The 19704-nt window shown below is 52.6% G+C and overlaps 1 protein-coding gene across 1 annotated transcript in view; it reads left to right on the plus strand.

Annotated features, from left to right (window-relative positions):
- Nucleotides 1–19704, plus strand: part of SNRNP200 (small nuclear ribonucleoprotein U5 subunit 200) — a 983530-nt gene that overhangs the window by 700808 nt on the left and 263018 nt on the right. Inside the window, exon 35 of the mRNA XM_069619090.1 lies at nt 19255–19363. Coding sequence (XP_069475191.1) covers nt 19255–19363 — 109 coding nt within the window. The remainder of the gene's footprint in view (nt 1–19254; nt 19364–19704) is intronic.

Genomic DNA, 19704 nt, shown 5'->3' on the forward strand with positions numbered 1-19704 from the left:
CATTCCTCCCCGGAGGTGACATCTGTAACGTAGCACAGCCAGAGGTGCAGCCTGGGCTTGCAGGCGGAAAACCCACATGGGAGGAATCCGCTCCCAGGGAAACACGAATGTTATGCTGCCATGGGGGCAATTTGTGGCCTGCCCTTGCAATTGTTTCCCAGCGCACCAACATATCTACCCAGACGGTCCATTCCCACCCACACCACCAACAATCCAGCCCCAGTCTCGCCCTAACCATAGAATAATAAAAAACAGAACTCACATAACGTTGCAGCTGCTCGCATAGAAAAAGCTGTAAACAAAACAAAAAACATGTTAACTACGGTCACACCAGCAAAAACAAATAATTTTCAAGCATGCCCCACCCATTGCAAGCCACCCCTGGTGGTCTACTGAACCTCACCCCCCACCCACTGAAAACCCATTGCCCCTTCCTACGGGCAGATATCTGCCTCCAGGAAGGCCTGCATGAGGTACCCCTGCCACCTATTTTGGGTGAGGGGGAAGAGGGCCCCCAATAATTAGGGGACAGGCCCCCCAGTGGGTGGGACAGTAAGGCTTGGGCACCCCGGGCCAGATTGGCACACCAATGTGCCCCTCTGCCCCAAAGCAAGTTTAGTAAACAAAGAAAATAATTAAAAATGGCAGGCTGCCCTTTAGCGGGGGCTGAGGGGCACCCTAAACCACTGGGGAATTTTGTAATGTGAAGGGGGGTGCACCTCTCCACCCCCACCCCATTTGGAGGGGAAGCGCATCTCATGTGGCCCTCCCTGGGGGCAGATGAGGGAGTGGGGCTGTCCTTTTCTCCTCCTTGGGCTCAGGCGTCCCTTCCTAGGAGTGGATATCTGGTGCCAGGGAGGGCTGCATGACATGGCACTCACTGAATTGCGGGTGGGGGGGTCAACGCCCCATCCCATTAGAAAATTCCCCCTCCCTTTGGGGTGCCCCACAGCCCCCCCTAAAATGCATTCCACCATACCTTTTTTCCTTTGGTAACCCAACTCCCCTTGGTGCAGAGGGGCACATTGGTGTGCCAATCTGGCCCCGGGGTGCCCACACCTTACTGCCCCAAACACTGGGGAGCCTGTCCCACAATTTTTGGGGGCCCTCTCCCCCCCTCACCCTAAATGGGTGGCGGGGCACCTCATGCAGGCCTTCATGGGCCTCCTACAAACGGCTGCATGAGGTACACGCCCCCCTCCATTTATTGTCGCAGGAGAGGGCTCACAAAAATTGTGGGACAGGCCCCCCCAGTGGGTAGGGCAGTAAGGTTTGAGCACCCCGGGCCAGATTGGCACACCAATGAGCCCCTCTGTGCCAAGGCAAGTTTGGTAAACAAGGAAAATGATTCAAAATGGCAGGCTGCCCTTTAGCGGGGGCTGAGGGGCACCCTATACCGCCAGGTAATTTTCTAATGTACTGGGGGTTGACCCTCTCCCCCCACACCAAATGCAGGAGGGGGGCATCTCATTCAGCCCTCCCTGGGGGCAGATAAGAGGGAGGGGTTCTTATGCAGCCCTCCTTGGGGTTACATGCCCCTTCCTAAGAGCAGATAACTGCCCCTTGGGAGGGCTACATGACATGACCCAAGTCCATTTTGGGTGGAGGGGGGGCGGGCAACCCCTTTCCATAAAAACAATTCCCTGGTGGTCCGGGGGGGGGGGGGCGGGGGCACTCCCCCAACACCAGCCATGATATCGATTTTTCTTTTTGGCCCCCCACTCCTTGGGGGCAGATGGTCACCTGTCTGCCCTCCAGGGGTCTTTATATATGTGCCCCCATGCTTTGGGGGCCAGGGGAGAAGGCTGCTTACTGTAAGCAACCCCCTTCGCCCCCATGTCACAAACGTATCCCTGGTGGTCCAGTGGCATTGCTGGGTGCGGTTCGAGCGCTCTGCGCCCATCAATACTTTAGCACAAGGTGTCGTTGGAAAGGGGAGGACCTCCCCTTTCCAATGACACCTCCCTCGATCTCCGGCTTGAAATACAGCCGGAGATCGAGGGGGAGAAAGGTGAACACTCACCTTGCATTTTCACCACAGCAGCCCGAAATGGCTGCTGCAGTGAAAATTACTTTCACGTCGGCGTGCTTTATGCACACCGACGTGAAACTGAAGATAATCCAGCCCCCTGGCAGGGATCACACAAAACAAGGTGCCAAAAAGGACGAGCGAAATCGTCCTTGGCACTACGGAAGTAATTCCAAGGACAAGATAGCTCGCCCTTGGCACTGAAGTGGTTAAACGGGACCAGTCTTCTTTTTTCGCCATTTCTTTTTGGATAGCTCCTTCTAGAGTTTGTCTCTGCGTGCCAATGTAGGTTTGGTCCCTTTGTTCCAACGCCTTTGGCGGGCTTCAGGACTGAAGACCGCCTCTGACGCCCGAGTGTCTGGGGTGGGCAGGAAGTGAGGCAAGTGCCCGAAACTCCCTGTGCTTCGTCTCCTAGGAGACCCAAATGCACTCTGGCGTGATTGGCTGGCTGACTGTCCGGCAAAGACAGCCACCCTGCTGAGTGAGTGGCAGCTAGGCTGGAATGAATGGGGGAAAACTGTTTAAAAGGTGAGTCTCTTGGCTTGGAAGGCAGAGTCGACCATTGGAACGAAAGAACCGAAGACGAGCTGGAGGAAGACTGCTGCAACTCCTGGACCGTTGGTTTGCCTGGTGAAGCCCTGATGCAGGTCCGAATCGCTAAATTCATCTCGACAGAGAAGCCCTTAAAGGACGACTTCTTCCTTTGAGTTGGTAGGACCAATCGACTCATAAGCCACCTGGATACCATTCTCGGAGCTGGTTGTATTTTCCTCAGAGTGCTGCAGGAAACCGAATATCCAGGGAGAAGGACACCAGTTTCTGTGCTTGACGACAGCTACCGGAAGCAAACATTTGCCAGTTTGCCAGATTTGTCACCGGTCCGTGTGCTGTGCAGGAATCTCCAGACATCATCCCTCCTGTCCCCACGACTGAGGCTCAGGAACAGCGAGATCTGCAGGAACTGCCAGGAACAGAAGTCCTCAGCCACATCTTTTTCTTCAATCTAAGGTACTGTGAAAACCCGACCGAGAGAACTTGCCTCTCATTGCGAAAGTGTGTGAAACTTTGGAAACTTGCAGGCCTAGTCAGCTTGTGACCCGACATGACTTTCTTCTATGAACTACTTCTGAGAACCGTGGCAAAGACTTTTCCGTTTAACTACCAGAACCATTTTTACTTATACAAGACTCTAGCCCATTGACTTTGGCCTACCTATTGCATCGGAATAGCTCCTCTGGTGAACTCAAACAATTTGCACTGTTTCAGAGTAATTCTATTATTCGTTTTATTAACTTATGCCTCTTTGCTCCTACTTCAAATGCTCAGAATTCCATTTTGCTCATTGTTCAAAGTAGTTTAAATGCCTCAGAACCTGATAGCCTGAAGTACTGTAGTATATTTTGTGTGATATTGATTACCTCCTTTTAGCGAATGTTTTCTGACTATGTAATTAATTAAGAAGTGTTTTACCTAGAAACCCTGAGTATAAGAGTCTATTTGAATACTGGTGATTGTAGACCTCTGTGTAACCTCATTACAAACTCACATTCCCTCTTGAGATCAGCCTGGCTGCTCAGCCCTCTACCAAAAACGGTGTGGTACAGACTTATACCAAAGGTTGGTTTTGCTTACACCTCTAGTCCTAGTTGTGGGTAGTGGTCCCAGAGGGTACTGCATGCACACTTTGCCTAACAGCGAGATATGAAGGATCGTCACAGTAGACTGGCGTCGAGGCTAAGCGCAAAGACCTCTGTCCCGTTCCCGAAGCAGGGTCATGCCTCACCCAGGACCAGCCAGTCTGAGGAGCAGCTTTCTAAGTCCTTTGAGGGCGCTCCATCCGTGGGGTTCCAAGACCAGGCCAAGCACTGAAAGTCTGTTTCCGTCGGGCTTGCCGTGCAAGTGGGATCCTGTGATGGGCAGGGCGCGTTCAACCTCACCATCTGCCTTCATCTCCAGCCATCGATCAAGTTTCTCCTCAAAAAGGAAATCGACCAACCCGGCTAAGCTGCAGGAGACGCCGGAGAAGCCTAGGATGGAAGAAAAGGCGGCCGACCTGCCCAAGAAGGCTCAGGCGGCTCAGGAATACTAGATGATTGAGATGGTTGCGGCCGCTCCCTTGAAGGCCAAAGGGGCTGTCCCTGTCAAGCCTCATGCGAAAAAGAGGAAGCGCCATCCAACGCCGCTGCATCATCCTCCACACCTGTGCCAGGTACCCTCCCCCCTGGGGGACATAGGGACGGAAACGGTGATGACAGTCATCACGGTGGGTGGTTCACCGCAGCTGAGGGCATCCCTACCGGTTAAGGTGGGAACGTTTCATGCCATGGTCACCAGAGCTTCAGAGCTCTCCCAGTTGACACTCGAGGAGACCAAAAAGTTAGGCTTCCTCTACCAGAGGCGCGAGGCCAAGAGGAAGACCATCATGGCGGTGCCTCTACTGGACGATGTGTGGGAGGAAGGCCTGGCCCTGTTGAAGAATCCCGCCCCGGCCAAGCGGGATATGCTAGAGAAAAAGTACTGGGTACCAGAGTCTGCTGCCGGGTGCCTACGGTTGCAACCATCACCGGACTCAGTGTTGGCTGTGAGGAAGAGATTGTCTAACCCCTCGTCATCATCCCTGGTCCCTCTAGACAGCGAGGGAAAAAAGTTGGACGCCATGGGGAGAAAGGTCAGCTACTCTGACATCGACCGTCAAGGCGGCCAACATGCTGCCGATCCTGGCCAGGTACAATCGGGAACTGTGCTACGAACTGGCCCCAATTCTGGAGTTCCTGCCCGACATGCGGGTGGAGGCGGTCACACGCCTCCAGGAAGGGGCAGTGGCTTCGGACCATGCCATCACGGTGGCCCTGTACATCACCAATTCAGGTTTTCAGCAGATGTGCAACAGTGTCTGCCTTCGTCATTGTGGCTTTCTGAAGGCCACCAGTTTGACAGGTGGTCCAGACGAGAGGGTACTGGACAAGCACTTCAGGGATAACCTCTTCGAGAAGCCCGTCAACGAGTCCTTGCAGACAATCAAGATGGATTACAGAGATGGCTCATTCCCTGTGTACTCCAACACCACCGCTCTTCCTTTTCGCGCCTCCAGAGGAAAGTCAGGCAGATCGATGAAAGTTTTCAGTGGAGGCTCCTCGTTGTACTGTCAGCCCTCCCGTCCACAACCCAAGAGGCCGACAGAGGCCGTTCCAAGGCTTTCGCTGGAGGTGGTCAGCACCGAAGCAGTACTGAACCGGCCAGGACATCGGGCCCCCACCCATGCACCCCGTGGGAGGCCAGCTGACTGGGTTCATCAGCGAGTGGAAAAAGATTTCCACCAACAGATGGGTGCTGGACGCTCTCGCCCACGGACATACCCTGGGGTTTCAGTAAAAGTGTCCACGGATCCCTCTGGTGTCCCGGCAGGACCAGCACATCCCTCTGCTCCTGCAGGAGGTACGGACCATGTTACAGAAGGGGGGCGATATAGCTTGTCCATAGGCGACTTAGGGGCTCTGGCGTCTACTCCAGATACTTCTTGGTAAAAAGACCAGGGGCTTGAGGCCCATTCTAGACCTTCAGCATCTCAACAAGTACCTCAAGTCCCAGAAATTCAGGATGGTCGAGTTGCAGCATGTGCACGGCCAACTGGAGGAAGGAGTCTTTTTGACGTTGCTGGATATGGTGGACGTCTACTTCTACGTCCCCATTCACAGGAAGCATCGAAAGTTCCTACGCTTCGTGGTGCAGGGAAGGCACTACCAATTCAAGGCCCAAAGTCTGCTCCCAGGGTGTTCACGAAGTGCCTGGCACCAGTGCCACTCATCTATGAGGGATACACGTGTACCCGTACCTCGATGACTGGCTTATCCGGGCCAACTCGAGAGGTAGCCGTTGAACACACGGAGACGACCGTCCAGCTGCTGATGGATCTGGGATTCTCCGTCAATTATCCAAAGTCCTGCTTGATACCATCGCATAACACACTGTTCCTGGGAGCCAGGCTCAACATGGTCTCCTGCCTCTCGGCGCCCTCTGAGGAGAGGATGGTGGGCCTGTTGGGCAAGGTGCAACGGCTGTTGTCACTGAAGACCGCCACGGTGCGGACCATCAAGTCGCTGCTTGCCATGATGTCGTTGTGCATCTTCCTTATCAGACTATGCAGGTTATGGATGCACCCTCTTCAGGAGTTCCTGGACGCTCGCTGTTGGGCAAGAATTGGAGTAGTAACCCTGTGGAAGACTATACCCCTCTTGTTAGTAGGTAACCCACCTATTGGTATAGGTCTGTACCACACAAGTTGGTAGTATGACTGAGCAGCCAGACTTATCTCAACAGCGGCAAATATGAGCAGTAGAGCTGTAGCATTGAAATCCACAAATACAAGTATGCAAATAATGCTTGCACTCAAGTTTTTCTAGTAAAATAATTATTTATGTATTTAAGTCAGTTTTAAATAATCATTCTTTAAAAAAGGCAATGTACAATAATAAAAATACACTTCAAAAGACGTGCTCAAAATCAAGACAAAGCAAGGGGATACTCTTTAGAGATGCTTCATACACACTTCCTACACCCTGAGGTGACTTCACTAACTAGGGCAGTAATGGCATTTATATATCACTTTTGCACTTTGTAAATTCTGAGGTTGGTCATAATGAAAGGTTAAGGAAGGGAAAAAAAGTAAATGGGTTCTCAGAGCATGTGAGCACTTTTCAAATCTCCCAATGAAGTCTAGATAAAACCTTTCCCAGCAATATTAGTTAAAAAGCAATGTATTGGGGGTGCTGTTGCGCCGAAACAAGATGCCCGCCTGCTAGTGGAGCTCTGGACGGGGAGAGCACGATAAACTCGTTAAATACCGGCTAACGGCATCCACTCTGCTCCATACCGGCAGTGCCTATCCATAAGCCTCTTCGCTCCAACCTTGAGAGGTTCTACCTCCCACCGCCCTCCGTGGACTGTGCGGCGGCCCTGTGACTGGGACGGGGCTGCTGGAGCTTGCCTCGGGCCGTGTCGCGGCTACGGCGCCTGCGGCCGTCCCTTCACCTGAGCGTGCGGCTCTGCGGCCTGCTGTGGAGGAGGGGCGCTGCAGCCCTCCTCGGCGGCCCGGCTCTCCCGGCCTGGCACCGCCCTCCGTCGCTTCGGCGGGCATCTGTGCCCTTTCGGGAGGACCCCGCGGATCCTGCGGCACCCTGCGTGTGCCTTCCACAAGCTCCGGCGGCGCTGGACCCGGATCCCCCCCTGCTGCCTGTCTCGCGCCACGGGGGACGGAGACGCTCCCGGGGACCTGGGCGACTACACCACATCCTGCTGCCCCCCCCCCTACGGACCACTGATCACAACCCACAGCAAGGTAGGGGGGCACGCGGGGGTGGAGAGGGGCCCGACTTGCCTGGCTCCTGAGGCTCTGCGCGCTCACCGGCGGCTGCCCTTCGCCTCCCTGTATCCGACCTGGACTCCCGGCCCCGCGCCGCCAGCACCACTCGCTGAATTGGGGCCTCCCCACGGCAGGCCTGAGAGCGGCCCGTGGCCCTTCTCTGCGCTGCCGGATCCCTGCGCATTGGGTCTACCTCCCCGCGCCCTTTGTCACCTGCAACTGATTGGGCCCTCGTCTACACACAGCTGCCTCGTACCTGGCAGTGCACCACGGATGGTACACTAAACGCTGCTTCCCATCCTTCATATCTACTGTGAACAGGCCTGCTCGTCTACTGTGTTCCATCAACCCCCTCACTGACTGCATCTGTGAACCGAGGTACGGCCTACCAACCTCTCTCCCGCTACTGCCGCGGTCACTCGACTGCTTTGGGGTGCGCGGACCGGCGTGGTGTGGGAACTTGCGCCGGTGCTGCTCCCCCGCCGGAGCCCCTTGGCGCATCTCTCCGGATCATCTTACCCACACAGTACCTTTGTGCCCTCCCGCAGGCGTCCACCTCTCCTGGATCGCTGGCTACGGGTCCCTAACTTCAGCAACTGCTGAACCCTAGTCCCTACTGGGCGACCCACCGCAGGACACCCTGTCTCTGGCTCCACTCCCTGGCCGTGGACGGTTGGCTCTCCCCACCCCTCTTAACTACGCTCCGACACGCCTGGGCTGGTGTGGGGGCCTCGCTGTCCACAGTGACATCCGCCGCCTCGGTGCGCTTCCCGGTGTACTCGGACCCGCACCTGCTGCCTACCAGTAATCACTACTTTACACCTTCCCGCCTGCCACAGGAACATTGGCTTCTCGCCTCCTCGCAGCGAAATAGCTACGCCTCCTACGGTTGCCCCTATCGTTGGCAAATACAGGATACCTTGACTCGCAGCTCTGCTCCCATGGGCCTCCTGCTACCTCAACTATACTGGCCTACACCCTTGGGCCCACTCGCCACCCCTAACCGCATATATACTCTACTGCCCATGACCTAGGGGTGGGTACCCGCGTTGACACCTGGTTTACCTTCCTCAGCCGCCCCGCGGGGACTGGGGTTCCTCATCTTGGGCCCAGCTGTACCTTTGTACGGCCCACCCTTGTGCCAACAGCCTGGGCCACGTCCTCTTACCACACTTCGCCGATCCAGCGGTCCAGTGGCAACATCACGTCTGGTCTACCCCTCCGGTCCCCGTGGCCTCGCTGACTGGCTCTGTGTGCTCTGGTGGGGACCCATGGTGTTTCCCCCCAGCCTCATCAACTGCTCTCCACACCTTGCCTCCTCCCCCCCTGGGCACTTGGTGGGGAGGGGATCGGAGGGCCTCCCGCCATATCTGTACCGGACCCTGGGCGCCAGACGCGTCTTATCACCATGACTAAGGGAGCCGGGTCTAGCAAAAAGCAAAGTTCGCTAAATATGTTTGCCAAGACTCCCTCCAAGCCGCTAATTGACCCTCCGGAGGAATCACTGCCACCGCGGCACCCTCAACCTCTGTTGACTCGCAGAAAATGCTGGAGTATATGCGGAAGGGCTTCACTACACTCCACACTTAGACGATATGAATGGGCCCATATCGTCCATAAATGCCCATATAGTCAGTAAGGTTGCCGAGATCGAGACAAGGGTTGGCACCACGGAGGACGACCTGGTCTCCTTACGCGCCGCTGTGACCACCTTGACCAGCCGGGTCTCGACGGTCGAAAAGAAAAATGACGACCTCGAATCCCGCTCCAGGCGGAATAACATCTGCATTGTTGGCATACCGGAGGACATCATCAGGGAGCCCATGGAGGATTACGTGGAGCGTACACTTTTGACACTCTTGGACAACCCCAAGCTTTCGGCACAATTTGCAGTGGAACGAGCTCCCCGCTCCTTGACCGTGAGGCCCAGGCCGGGTGCCCCACCCCGCCCCATCATAGCCAGAATCCTCAATTTCCATGACTCTGATGCCCTGCTCCGGGCGGCCAGGGCGAAAGGGGAGCTGCATCTTGGGGCGGCGAGGATACACTTGTACCCGGATTACTCCGTGGTTGTGCAACAGGAGCGTAAAACCTTCCTTGCGGTGAAAAAGACTTTGTGGCTTAGGAGTCAAGTACTCTGTGCTCTTCCCTGCCAAACTGAGGATCGAACACTCCAACCAAACATACTACTTCACCATCCCAGAAGAAGCTTCGAAATTTATAGACCAATACATTCCTGGTTGATCTAAAACAGTTTTAATATAAGTTTCATGTTTTTCAATATTTGTCATCATACCTGGGCCACGGGTCGGGACCGCCACGGCGCTTCCTCCGGTTACCAGTCAAATGGTCGAAAACATTTGGTCGACAGACAATTTGGTCAACACCATTTGGTCGAATGCCAAATGGTCGAATTTTTTTTTTTATATATATTTTTTTACCCATTTTTTGGGGTTTTTTGGGGGGGGGGTCCCCCCCCCCAACCCCCTTTTTTTTCTTTATTTTTTTTCCCCCACACGAAAACCCACAAAACACATATATATTAAAAAAAAAAAAAATTCGACCATTTGGCATTCGACCAAATGGTGTCGACCAAATTGCAGTCGACCAGTTTGTTGTCGACCAGTTGACTGGACACCGCTTCCTCCCCCACGATGGCCACTATTCATCGCAGTTTATTGCTGTTCATGTTGCTAATGTTGCTCCGTTACCTCTGTGTAGGTATGTTTCGTGCCATGCTGTTGCATCGTAGACTGTAATGACCGTTTCTTGTTGGGTCCCAGGCCCGGAGCTACCCGGCATTTCATCCCAGCTACTGCTGTGATTAGGCCCCGGGACCCTGGTCCCCCCTGGCTAGGACCACGCCCAACTCTGTTGGTCTGTGTCTGGGCACATGACCGCACCCCAATCTCCTATGGTCCTTTGCTTATAGAACTGGTCCCGATGTAACTCGCACACACTCTGAACGCCCTGCTTTATCCTACTACGTAGCATAACTCCCCTTACGCTCTTCCCCAGTCCGGCGCGCCATCGCCCGGCTGCTAACAGACCCCCAGGCGTTGATGGCTAAGTTTATGGTTGTTTTGGTTTTGTTCGGGTTTCGTCCCTCTGATTGGGGGAGGGATGTGGGTGGGGGGGTAGGAAGGGAACATTATGGTTTTAAAAATTCTTGACAGCCTCCAGGGGCGCCGCAGGCACCGTGCCCAATCAATTCATATATGTAGTCAGGTGACCGCATACACCTAGGGTACATGCCTTTCATTTCATTGGAATCCACTTTCATTTTTTTTCCACCATCACCCCTTCAAATATGGCTGACACAACTCTGACCTTTATGAGCTGGAACGTCAGGGGATTAGGCAACTATAAAAAGATGAGACAGATTCAGCTCCACGCTGAACGCCACAGTGTAAAGATCCTATGTTTACAGGAAACTCACGCTCGCTCTGAGCAATGTGAACGATTCGCCAAGCAATGGGGCCCCCAGAGGTATTACACTAATTATTCCACTAAGAGCCGAGGCACCCTCACCCTAATACATAAAAGCCTGAAGTTTACGTGTCAGCACTCTCACATAGACCCACTTGGAAGGTTTGTCATCATCACTGGTATATAACAGCATTAGGAGATAGTCATCCTGAACATATATGGTCCCAACGTCGACGACCCTGACTTCTACCTTCACCTGGCCACTCTACTTGAGAGCTACCCCCTGATCCCTATTCTATAGGGCGGGGGCTTCAATACGATACTAGATGTCACCCTGGATAGATCGGGTTCTCGTCCTCGCCAAATGTCTAGGGCAGCATATTCTATCCTGACCTCGCTCCCCCTCCTGGCATTGGTGGACGCCTGGCGCCTGATGTATCCTGAGGACCGTACATACTCCTTTTACTCCTCAGTGCATGATTCCCACTCCAGAATAGATAGATGGCTTGTCACAGACATACTGATTAGATGCGTAACCCACTTAGCCATTCTCCCCAGGACACTATCAGACCACTCACCGGTACTCATCTCTTTAAACTGGGGATTAGACGCCAACAAAACAAGACAGTGGAGGATGAGTCCTCACGCGCTTCTTGACCAGGCTTTTGCCTCCGAGCTTGAATCCTCCATCGAGGAATATTTTGAGATTAATATAAATTCTGTCTCAACACAAGCTGTGCTCTGGGAAGCCTTCAAAGCACACACGAGAGGGGTTGTTATCTCCAGGAGCAGTGGCATACTGAAGGGCATCCGTGCTGACATCGCTACCAGCGAATCAGCCCTATCCGTCTTTGAATCCCAATACGCTGTGGATCACTCCCCGGCTACTCTAGTGATGCTAGGTTCTGAGCTGGACAGGTTCCGTGGCCTTGCCGAGCGCGAGGTTAAGTTCCTGGACTCTCCTCGATCGGCGAGGAAATACGGCGAGGGTGAGCGGCCCGGCAGAGTGCTAGCTAGACTGCTACATCGCGAGTTTAGTGCCCCCAACCTACCGGCCATTTCTAGACTGGATGGCACACTCGCCACCTCCCCTCAAGACATCAATTCTGAGTTCCTCGCTTTCTACACCTCCCTATACTCAGAGGTGGACAGATCCCAGATTTCTGAAATCAACTCCCATTTAGAGAACCTCCCTTTATCAGTCCTGTCAACCGACGCTAGCGCCTCCCTCGAGAGGCCCTTCACCCTAGAGGAAATTGTGGAGGCCATCGAGTCACTGGCATCGGGGAAGGCTCCCGGCCCAGATGGGATCCCGATGGACTTCTACAAACTGTACAAGGCCCAACTAGTGCTGCACCTACTGACCCTCTGGGAAGAATAGTGCGACAGGGGCATACTTCCACCGTCCCTCCGGGAGGCGTTGATTACAGTGCTCCTTAAACCAGGTAAAACCCCTACGCAGTGCAGCTCATACCGTCCCCTCTCACTGATTAATAGTGACATTAAAATATTTGCCAAACTACTTGCCAACCGCTTAGCCCCCGTACATGTCCCACATTCTTCACCCAGACCAGCTTCGTCCCCGGTAGGTCCACTTCCCTAAATTTAAGGAGACTCTTCAATGTAATCAGTAGAATCGACCCGGCCACACGGGCAGTGGCAGCTACATTGGACATGCAAAAGGCATTTGATTCAGTCTCATGGAGATACCTGTGGTGTGTTCTTGAGAAATGCAAATTCGACCCTAACTTCCGCACCTGGATAAAGCTCCTTTACACCGCCCCGTCAGCCAAGGTCCGCACGGAAGATAGGTGCTCTCCTCCCTTCCAGATATTTAGAGGTACACGCCAGGGATGCCCCTTCTCTCCACTCATTTTGCTATAGCCATGGAGCCCTTCGCTGACATGATTAGGCAAACTCACTCGCACAGGGGGTTGCGCACATCTGGCCAGACTGACATAGTCTCCCTCTACGCTGACGATACCCTGCTATATGTTCGATACCCGGAAATCAATCTTTTGCCTATACTGACAGATGTGGCTCGATTTGGGGACATATCCGGTTTGAAGGTTAACTGCTCCAAATCTACATTATTTCCACTCAGACTTGACACAGCCCCCCCCTGATCTACATGGGTTCAACTGGTCTCCTAACAGTTTCACCTACTTGGTGGTCTCCCGGCACACGTCACAGTTGCGTGACTACAACTACCATACTTACCTAACTAACCTGGAGGCTAAAACCTCCGTCTGGACTAAACTTCCCCTCTCGCTAGCAGGTATGGTTGGAATACTCAAAATGATGGTTTTACCTCAATTACTGTACCGATTTACCAATCTCCCTCTGTGGCCCGGGGATACTTTTTTCCAAACACTGCGCAGAATATGTAACACCTTCCTCTGGCACTCTGGGGCCGTCCGCCTCAAATTATCCACACTAACCGCCCTTAAGGTGTTGGGCGGTTTCAGCGCGCCCGATTTTACCAGATACTGGGTGGTGGCCCAATCACAGTTTGCTTCATACTGGTTCAATACCATTGAATACCCCCCCCCCCCCCCCCCCACATGTTCGCCTCGAGAGGCTAACTGTCTGTGACCGAGTGATCGGTTCCCTGGTCCTCGAACCAATCCCCCCTGATTCAAACTCTGCAAATCCTGTAGCCAGTACATCCCTGGCTCTGACCAAATTCTGGTCAATGATCGACACTCCTCACCCGTTCCACAGGGATTTGCCACTGTGGAACTTCCTACCCGATGTTCCACACATTCCACTTTCAGTGGTTACTTGCTGGGCCGCTGCTGGCTTCCGGACGCTACGCGATGCCTTTGAGCGGGGTAACTCAGGGTAACTTTATAGAATGGTCCGACCTTCCTCCTTCACTCAGGCGCCGACCCTTGGTGGGGCTACAGTACTCTTCACTCTGCGGACATCTCAAGTCCAGATATTCAGACTTCCCCGCCTTGCCCCCTGACGAACCTATAGTGGAGGAGCTCTGTTCCTATCTTTCCTTCAGAGGCAAGGTGTTGAGGCTCTACTCCTTAATACAGGATAGAGCGGCCCCCTAATTCACAGAGTTGAGACACAGATGAGAAGAGGACCTTGGCTCCGAGATCACCGATGAGAGGTGGTCTCGGATGTGTGCTCGCACCCACAAGGTCTCCTACAACACTAAATTTAAACTCATCCAGTTCAAAATCTTACACCGGTATCATCATACACCTATGAGGCTCCATCGTATGTTTAACACCAACACCCCCCTCCTATCCCAGGTGTGGCGCAGATCAAGCTTCCTACATACACATGCTTTGGCTCTGTTTCCGGCTGGCCCAATTTTGGCTGGACATTTGCTCTACATTATCTGACATTCAGGAACAACCGATCACCCCTAACCCACTGCACTGCCTATTCCATGACTTCCCTCAGTTACCCCGTGACTCTAAGAAACTGGCAGGTCTCTGCATGCTACTGGCAGTCCGCTGTATATTACTTTGTTGGCTACGCCCCAGAGTGCCTACCTATACACAATGGCTCCGGTCGGTCACATGGGCTCACGACACTGAGCAGTCCTGGAGTGCGATGCAGTATCCACACTCCAGGCCAAGGGATGTCTGGCCGAGATTCCGAGACTATATCTCTGCCATGGCCTCACCATCAACTTCTCCCTCTACTTCCCCGGGTGGTTCCCCTTAGATGATGATCTGTTATGGTGTATGTATCAATACTTTGTATATTGCCTTTTATCAATATGCTACATCTTACTCAATATGTATTGTTTCATTCACATTGCTTGCTCTTAGCGCTGGTACCATATGGCTCCCTGTTTTTTTTTTTTTTTTGTTGTGCTGTCAAGTCAATAAAAAAATTTAAAAAAGCAATGTATCCCCTATGAGGGACATTTAGAATCAAGGTCAATGGACTAGAAGAGTCTGGAGGGAGCCAGGACAGCCAAAGTCAATTGGAGCAAAGTCTATGGAGCTGAGGTACTTCCTAGATAGCAAACATAAGTCTTGCACAAAGTTAGTTTGTTTTAGGAAATCACTGTTGGGCCACAAGTTGTTACACTTGTGAAAGGTAGAGCTGAAATCAACTCTAGATACACACCTACTGCATATCTCAACTGAGAAAAGCAAGCTACAGACAAAGAGGTCAGTACACCTTAGCAGAGTAACTTAGGTTAGAAGAGGATCCAGCTGGCTTCTGTCTCAGTTGCAGTGTTGCAGATCCTGGGTTCCTGGGCCTCAGTCGTGGGGACAAGTGGGAGGAAGTCTGGAGGACATTGGCACAGCAGTTCGGAGGTCCGTGGCAGCTACAGGCTCTTTTCAATTCAGCATCGCTTTGCGGTTTAAGTGCTCGGTAAACAGCACCACCGTGGATCTTGGATATCGGTTGTGCTTCCATCACTCCCTGAGTCCAGCACTCTGGTGAGGTGACTCGAGCTTGGGTTGTCCTGCTTCCGGAGGTTCCTAAGGAGACTCCTGGAACTTTTAGCTGGCTTACAGACGTTGCACTCAACCACAGACTTCACGACCCCTGGCACTCGGTTCCAGCAGCAGCAAAGAAGTACAGCCAGTTGGGGAAGGTCTTACAGCAGAGTTTGTCTCGGGGTTAGTTGATCCCACTAACCCAAGGGAAGAAGCTTCTCTTGTCGTTTAGGAAACGGAGGTTCAGCAAAGCACCAGGGCTACACCGGACAACAGTCCAGGAGGTTGCAGCAAGCTTCTCTTCACGATTCCTTCGTTGGATGTTTGATCCGGTGGTCGACTCTGTATTCAGTCCAAGAAGCCTCGCCTTTTATGCAGGTTTCTCCCATTCATGCATAGCCTAGCTGTCACTCACACTGCAGGGTGGCTGTATTGCAATGACAGCCCGCCAGCAAATCAGGTCTGGGTTTATTCAGGTAACCAAGGAGACTAAGGACAGAGGAGTTTCAGGCACCTCCCTCACTTCCTGCCCTGCTAGACTCACTGGAGCCAGAGGAGGGTTTCAGTACTGAAGCCCGCCAAAGGCAAAATGAACAAAGGGCTTAAACCTGGTTTGCCGCGCAGAGTAAAACCCAAGAAAGACCTCACAAACAAGAAATGCCGAAAAAAGACCGGGCCATTTTGGCACAATGGTCAACCATGGGTTCTATACTGCAGCCAAGTATTCAGCCTACGGTAGGAAAGCATATTGGCAGGACAATTATACCACTGCTTGCAGCCATTTAAAGTAGTGAGTGTAACATAAAAAATGTTACATAAGTAAGTAGAAAAAAGGGTTACTAAGTAACCCCCCAGCACTCCAGGTAAGATGGGGGTGTTCTGGCTCTACAGAGAGAAAAAGTAAGTAAAGTTAATTTCACTTTAATATTCTTGGGAATAGTAGTTCGCACAAGAAAGTTATTTAAACCTTCAGAGAAATCTAAAAGATTTCTCTGTGACACTGCACTGAAGGTGCTGGGTGTACCATACAAAAAGTAGATGCCTATGAAGTTTGTCAGACTCCAAAAACAAAGGCAACACACAATCAAAATCAGATCAAAATACATGAGGGAGTAACAAAAAAGGGCTCTCTCGCTCCAGGGTTAAACTTAAAAAGTCCTGCAGTCCAGCAAAAGAGCTGTAGGTCTCCAAGGTTGAAGCGAATTTTTACAGAAATGAGAATTCTCCCTAACACTCGCTGGTTTCAAGTGTCCAGAAGCTTCGCCGACAAGATCCCGCTCGACTAGGAGTTCTGTCGAGCGCTGAGGTGGTGGGCCGTACACTCCAACATCGCCGGGGCACCTGATTTAAAGCCCCGCCCCCCATACCAGGAGACTGTCACCACGGATGCTTCCCTGGAGGGACGGGGTGCCCACATCGGATGTCTGCATGCCAGTGGCCTGTGGCTGCTGGAGGAGAAGGATCTCCACGTCGATATCCTGGAGCTGTGGGCAGTGTTCTGGGCACTCAATACATTCCTTACATCCCTGAAGGGCAAGGTGGTGAGAATCTTCAGACACCACCACCATCACAATGTTCTACATCAGGAAGCAGGGGGGCACCTGTTCTCCAGCTCTAGCCAAAGGTGCAGAACTTGTGGCACTGGGCCTTCGGACAAGAGGTGTTCCTCATCCCCCTTCATCTGGTGGGAGTCGAGAACACATCGCAGTCTCTCTCAGCAGGCAGTTGCGCTCCAGCCACGAGTGGGAACTTCGACCGGAACAGGTGGACCACATCAAGTGGAGCAGGCCCCAGATCGATCTGTTTGAGATGGCGGCAAACTCCAAATGCCAGAAATTTGTCAGTAGGTTTCACCAGCTGAGGAGCATGGGTAACGTGTTCTCCTTTCCGTGGGAAGGTCTGTTTCTGTACGTGTTTCCCCTGTTGCCGCTCCTGCTGAGAGTCCTCAGTCAACTCAAACAGTGCCGATGCAGCTTTGGTACCCGGACCTTCTCAGCCTGTCGGTTGTGGATCTGCTCAACAGAGAATGAGGCGCAATCCTGCACCATGAACCTGGCTAGAGTTGGCAGGATACGATTTGCCGGCGGACTGCAAGAGGTGCTTGCCAAGGCCAGAGCATCGTCCACTCTTAAATGCTACAGTCACAAGTGGAAACGTTTCGCTATGTGGTGCTGGTCTCAGATCACCCCACGGCCCGCAGATCCTTCCATACTTGTCCCTGACCAAGGAGGGGCTGGCTCCCGCCTCTATCAAGGTGCATCTGGCAGCTATCTTCCTCTATACCAGGTCTTCTGGAAGATCTACTCTTCGGTCCCATCATCTCATCCAGGAGTTCCTCAAAGGACTGTTTTGATCTTTCCCGCCGGTGAAGGCCCCTTCCCTGGAATGGGAACTCAACATGGTTTCTGACGAGGCTCGTGGGAGCCCCCTTAGAGCCTATGCATCGGGCCCCTCTCCAGTTCCTCTCTTGCAAAAGTGTTCCTTGTGGCCATCACCTCTGCCAGGATGGTGGGTAAGATCCAGGACCTGTCCTGCAGACAGCCATATCTGACTTTCCATGAATCAAGGGTGGTGCTACGAACGCACCCCTCCTTCATGCCAAAGGTTCTGTCGGAATTCCACCTCAACAAGCCTTTGGTGTAACCTGTGTTTTCTCCGAAGTCTTTGTCACTGGCTGAAAGGGCCTTGCACTCGCTGGGCGTTGCTCGTACCCTGAAGTTCTACGCCGCACACACTAAGTTTTCGGAAGACATTGCAACTTTTTGTGAACTTTGGTCCTGTGAACCATGGGAAGGCCTTGTCCGAGGCTTCCATGTCCAGGTGGCTCTCCGGCTGTATCACAGAGTCATCGGTTGGCCAACCGACCGCTGCCCGGCTATCCGAGAGCCCATTCCACCAGAGCGATGGCTGCGACGACTGCGTTCCTCTCTGGTGTGCCCCTGCTGGACATCTGCAGAGCTGCTACGTGGAGGTCCACACACAGTCACGAAGTTGTACTGCGTCAACAGGGATTCCAGGGTCGGCCAAGCAGTGCTACACAACCTGTCCGCTTGAGGCGAGTCTGTTCCAGAGGTAAGAGTATTTGCTTCTGTTGAGCCTTGCCACCTCACATGGTTGTGCAATGTTGTACTGCTATGTATTCTTTATTCATGAGCATGTGAATCCATGCCAGACCCCATGATGGAGAAGGAAACTTACCTGTAACTATTGTTCTCCAGCATGGATGCACATGCGAACCCTCCCTCCTACCCCTATGCGGCCTGTCTTGGTTATACGGCCACTGTGTGTGCTACCAAATCCGAAGAGGGCTGCCAGAGGTGGGGCTTAGAGAGAGAGGGCAGTCATTGGCTGGGGGCAGTATGATCCAGAGTACAGTTTTTGGTTTAGAAAACAAATAGTTTGAAAGTGAAACTGTTTTTTCTTTTACTGAGGATTCCCGGTCTGGCGACTTGGAATATTCATGAGCATGTGAATCCATGCCAGACCCGTGCTGGAGAACAATAGGTACAGGTAAGTAACTTGTTCCTTACTCATCCCCCACCTCGTCAACTCGCGTACTAAATGCTTGTTAACCATTTGCTGTTCTGTGGGTCCTCGGCCTGTGACTTCAGGGAATAACTGGTGGAACTGAGGTCCTGGAGCTCAGTTGGCTCCACATAACCATGACATTATATTGAGTCATGTGCTCCAGCTCTGTAGACCAGCGGGGACTCAGAGCTGCAGTGTGCCCACTGGTGGCTCCTGAAAGTTTGTGAAGCCAGACCTGTGCCTGGCAGACATTTGGGAATCTTTGGGAGAAAGATCCATGCTATCCGAGAGAACATTACCAAAGGTAAGTATTTGCTCTTCTATTTTCAACTCTTCCTCTCATAGCTGATGTGTACCTCTGCTTTTTCCCACCTCCCTTACACCAGACCCCTCTCTACCTCTTCACAGTTGCTTTGCATTGTTTGCCACCAAACAGTCTCGTCTCTTCTTATTATTGGTTCTTAATCAATTTCCTTTTCCTCATGCAGGTGCTGTGCAGGTGGTTGTGGCCTCAAGGAGTCTCTGCTGGGGTATAAACGTTTCCGCTCACTTGGTGATAATTATGGACACACAGTACTACAACGGCAAAATTCACGCGTGAGTAGACTGCCACTTGCGAAGAATCGATTAGTCCCTAGCATATACTTTTCAAATATGCATCCATGAAAAACTAGGGGCAGTTCGCATCAGTGTCCATCCTGAAGTATGGTTGTTTTGCATCTGTGTGCTAATGTTGGAGAACCTTCAGTCTGTTAGGGAATTTTACAAAAGTACACCAATAGTGGGACTTGTGAATACTCACACTTGGGACAAAGGGCTCCAACTCTTAGTATAGGCCTGAACCACACACGTTCTGTTGGTAGCAATGGATGAGCAGCCAGGCTTATCTGAGGAGGTAGAAGGGGGCTGTAGGCAGCACAAAGAACTTTGAGTATACA

This window comes from Ambystoma mexicanum, chromosome 10 (genome assembly GCF_040938575.1).
Source record: "Ambystoma mexicanum isolate Mex_15411 chromosome 10, UKY_AmexF1_1, whole genome shotgun sequence".
Lineage (NCBI taxonomy): Eukaryota > Metazoa > Chordata > Amphibia > Caudata > Ambystomatidae > Ambystoma > Ambystoma mexicanum.